This window comes from Sinocyclocheilus anshuiensis, unplaced genomic scaffold (assembly GCF_001515605.1).
Source record: "Sinocyclocheilus anshuiensis isolate Anshui unplaced genomic scaffold, SAMN03320099.WGS_v1.1 scaffold284, whole genome shotgun sequence".
Taxonomy (NCBI): Eukaryota; Metazoa; Chordata; class Actinopteri; order Cypriniformes; family Cyprinidae; genus Sinocyclocheilus; species Sinocyclocheilus anshuiensis.
In genome coordinates this window covers 925,386-929,333 of record NW_015554266.1, presented here as the reverse complement: position 1 = coordinate 929,333, position 3,948 = coordinate 925,386, and the positions used below count along the sequence as shown (strand labels likewise).

The 3,948-nt window shown below is 37.8% G+C and overlaps 1 protein-coding gene across 3 annotated transcripts in view; it reads right to left on the bottom strand.

The window, feature by feature from the left end:
• Positions 1-1,253: 1,253 nt before the first annotated feature.
• Positions 1,254-3,948, bottom strand: part of sp3a (sp3a transcription factor) — a 20,539-nt gene continuing 17,844 nt past the window's right edge. For all 3 annotated transcript variants that reach the window (XM_016464204.1, XM_016464203.1, XM_016464205.1), the window contains exon 8: positions 1,254-3,814. In XM_016464204.1, the coding sequence (XP_016319690.1) occupies positions 3,495-3,814 (320 nt within the window). In that variant the 3' untranslated portion in view covers positions 1,254-3,494. The remainder of the gene's footprint in view (positions 3,815-3,948) is intronic.

The following is a 3,948-nucleotide window of genomic DNA, read 5'->3' as shown; positions in this document are numbered from 1 at the left end:
AGCATCTGAAATACATTTTTTTATATATATATTAAAATAAATTGAAATTTAAAAGCTTGATTTAAAAAAAGGACATTGTCAACTATCCAAATCAATCTCCACACAGTGTTCACCTGAAAACAATAGACAACAGTTAAAACAGACTCTGATCATGAAATGTGATGTGGTTTTAATATATAAGCCCCTCTAAGAGGAAATTGCCGTAAGTGTATTTATAAATTGAAAATGAAAAAGGCATGAAGGGGAATTTTGTTCACACTTGAACAAGTTCAAAAATAAATACGTATTTCATATGCAATTTAAGGGGGTAAAACAGTGGGTTGGGTGGGTGGATGCTCGTCGTTTTATACATATTTTAACATTGCCAAATAAGCTTCTAGACGCACTTGAGATGAGGATTATATCAGGGTTTAGAGGGCAGGAAGACTCAGCTGGATGTCCTGCTCTGGTCCTGTTGCTGCAGTGACATCTGCTGGACTTCATACACACAAAGGTCACACACACACTTCTAGGAATTATAAAAAAAATTGATGGGTTTTCAAATATGACAAGGTACAAAATTTAAATCACAAAATTTGTGGTCTTAATACAAATACTAAGAGATGGTCTGCACATATGCTTCTGCCTATTCAATCTCATGTTTATAGTTTTACAAGAATGCAAATGTTTAAAATCATGTATTTTTATGAACTCATATGAATTTACAGACCTCAAGGAACATTTGTACTTAAATGTCAGTTTAAATAATTTCAAATAAACTAGTGAAGGCTAAAAAAGTAATTGAAAATGGTAAAGTAAAAAAAATGTTTTTGAATGATCTTAGCTTTATTTCTGTGATGCAAAGCTGAATTTTCAGCATCATTACTCCAGTCTTCAGTCACACGATCCTTCAGAAAAGAATTCAGAAATAAATATTTCTTATTTATATTCCTTATATTGAAAACTGTTCTGCTGCTTAATATTTTTGTGGAAACTGGGATACATTTTTTGATGAATATACAGTTTAAAAGAACACAACTTGATGTGTCCCTGCTGAATTTTTTTTCTATATATATATATATATATATAAAAAAAAAAATCATTCTTCACCAACATTTTGAACAGTAGTGTACAACTTCCCATACCATTTTATTTTTTTGTGATGATGGGAGTAAAAACTTGGATTTTATTTGTCAACTATCCATTTTTTCCTCTGTTGTGTGCAAGTATGTGCATCAGTGTTCTGAGAATAAGACAACTGACAAGCACAGGAATATGTTTAGTCAATTTAGTGTGAAATAAACAGCTGCCCTCAAAAGTGGGCGTTGTACAATAATCCGAAGCTTTCTTGGAAAAATGACCAAAATAAAAATAGAAGTGACATGTTAAGATGCTATTTATAATGAACAAAATCATATTAGACTTCACAAACTAGCAAAAGACTAAAAACAAAAAAAATGCAATGCTGGATCACTGTGACAGAACAACCCTCATCAAATCAGAAAACAAAATAGTGTTTGATTATCTGCCATGAACCCTGCTGGACCTTTTCAATCAAACTCCTGATCGTTACGAACTTGGCTACGGGAAAATCCCCAACACAAAAATTGACAATGGTACTCAAAATCGGTAGTTAAAGAGACATGAAAACCATGATTAGCTAAAGGAATAAAAACAGATAAGCGGAGAATAATTGTACAGTACCAAGTGGAAACAAAGCCATACTTGTACATGGACTGACAGCAAATAAGTGCATCCTCCCTGATGACCTGCAGTGTATTCAAATAAAAGAACTTGTGAACTCCTTACAAAACGTTCATTATCGAACTCCTATGAGGACAATCACTCTCTGTGATTAAAGGCGTCAGACTCACGGCAATAACGAAGGAGAGGGAATTCAAAACCTACATATTGACCACCGTGAGCGTCACCTGCATCATCACACGGTTAGGCAGTGATTTGACCGCAAAAGGTAAAAGGCTCGGACACTCTTTAATACATCCCAATAGGCTGTTACTGAAGGTGGCCGCAGTATTTGGACACAGCACTGCTAGATTGACGCCAGACACTCAAGTGCTGCTCATTTGGTCCTGAAACATAGTACAGACGCTGCAAACCATCAGACATAAATCAAGTTTTCTCTCTTATTTTATCAAAGAGTGCGAATTCAATTTGGCAAACTACAAACAGATTAATTTCATACAAATGATTCTTGATGCTGATTACCGTCCAGTTCTTTAAAAAAAAAGTAAAGCCAAAGGGAGTTTTTTTCCTTAGAAAAGCAGTTGTGGACACCACAAATCCAAGTTTCAATGTATTATAAATATCATTTTGCTCCAAAAATACTTCATTCGCAACAAACTCACATTGAAAGATCTGATCAACTCCAAGAGGTTTGAGAATTACGATACATAAAATGCTTTTAATTACATGATTGTTTCATATTTTTCCCCTTTGTTGGGCCTGGGTTTACCTACACAGAATAAAACTACATAAAATAAATCAAATGCATTTTTATGAGGACATGTAAAGACACTATTGGACACCTTCATGAATCCCAAGAGCACACTGGCAGGCTTCTCTCTGAAGTTCATGTTTTACATCTTCCTCCTCGTATGGAGAACTTTCACCACGAATATCACTTACGACCTATAATTAAAATGAAGCAACAGCTCACCCACAAATGGAAAGTCTGCCATTACTTACTCCCCCGCTCCACGACAACTAGTTCAGACTGAAGACGCTACATTCCCAGTCTTCTGAAGCTTTGTGTGAGGAGGAACAGTTATAAAAGCTTGCATTTTGGGTCTGTTTCTCACACAACACAATATCAGATGATTTAGAATACAGCATCTGAGTCACATTGACTATTCTGATGGAGTTTTTGTCCATTCTGGAGCTTGACAGACGTGGAAAGAAATCAATTTTCCCTCAAAGAACCCACAGAAGTTTGGAATGCCATAGTGGAGGGGGAATAGATAATGTGAGGATTTTCACTTTTGGCTAAGCTGCTCCTTTAACATCAGCCACCCGTTTGTCACCACCGCTGCATTCTTTACACAACATGATTATTCCCATTCCAACAAGTACACACTGAAACAGACGCTTGACACCCATGAAGAACTCGAGATTTGTACACGACAGCTTATAATACAATATAAGGCATTTCAGTGTTGTATGTGAAAACAAGAAATAATGCTTCCCTCATAAAAAGACGAACAAAACCCCCAATAATTCTATATTTGTAAAATATATATATATATATATATATGTGTGTGTATATATGCATTTACGTAAATATACATATTTACGTAAAGGAGGGTAAATATGTAAAGGTATAAAAGCAAGGTATATGCGTGAGCGTGGAATCGATGTAGTCAAAATGAAGTCTCAGGTTGCGGGAGAAGAGGATGTGATGTTGTACAGGAACCTTGGCAGTCCGACAGAATTTTCAGCTGCATCCCAGAGCAGCGTTTCGTCCTCTTCAAGCGTGGTCTCCACAGCCGTCCCCACCGTCACTCGGCCGCGTCCCCGGCAGACACAGACACTAACTGCAGAGGAATCTCGGCTGTGCTCAGCTGGTCCTGTGAGCTAGACGTGTTGACGGTAGCGCTGACGGTGGCCAGGCCCTGCATGGTGCCGGGCTGGATGTTGGTGAGGATGAGTGTGGTGCCGCCCGTCGTGATGATGCTGTCCGAGGACACGGCTCCGCCCACGCTGGCCACCACGGCTCCGCCCCCTCCCTTCTTGTTCTGATGCGTCTTTATGTGCTTGGCCAGGTGATCACTGCGCATGAATCTCTTCGAACACTCTAAACACACAAACTTCTTCTCTCCTGATAATGGTAAAATAAGCATTGAAAAAGAAATGAGAAAAAGAACAGATAGAAGCTGTTATAAAAACTAGTGAGATCTCGACATGAAGCTCATATGTGACCCTGGACCACAAAACCAGTCATAAGGGTCAATA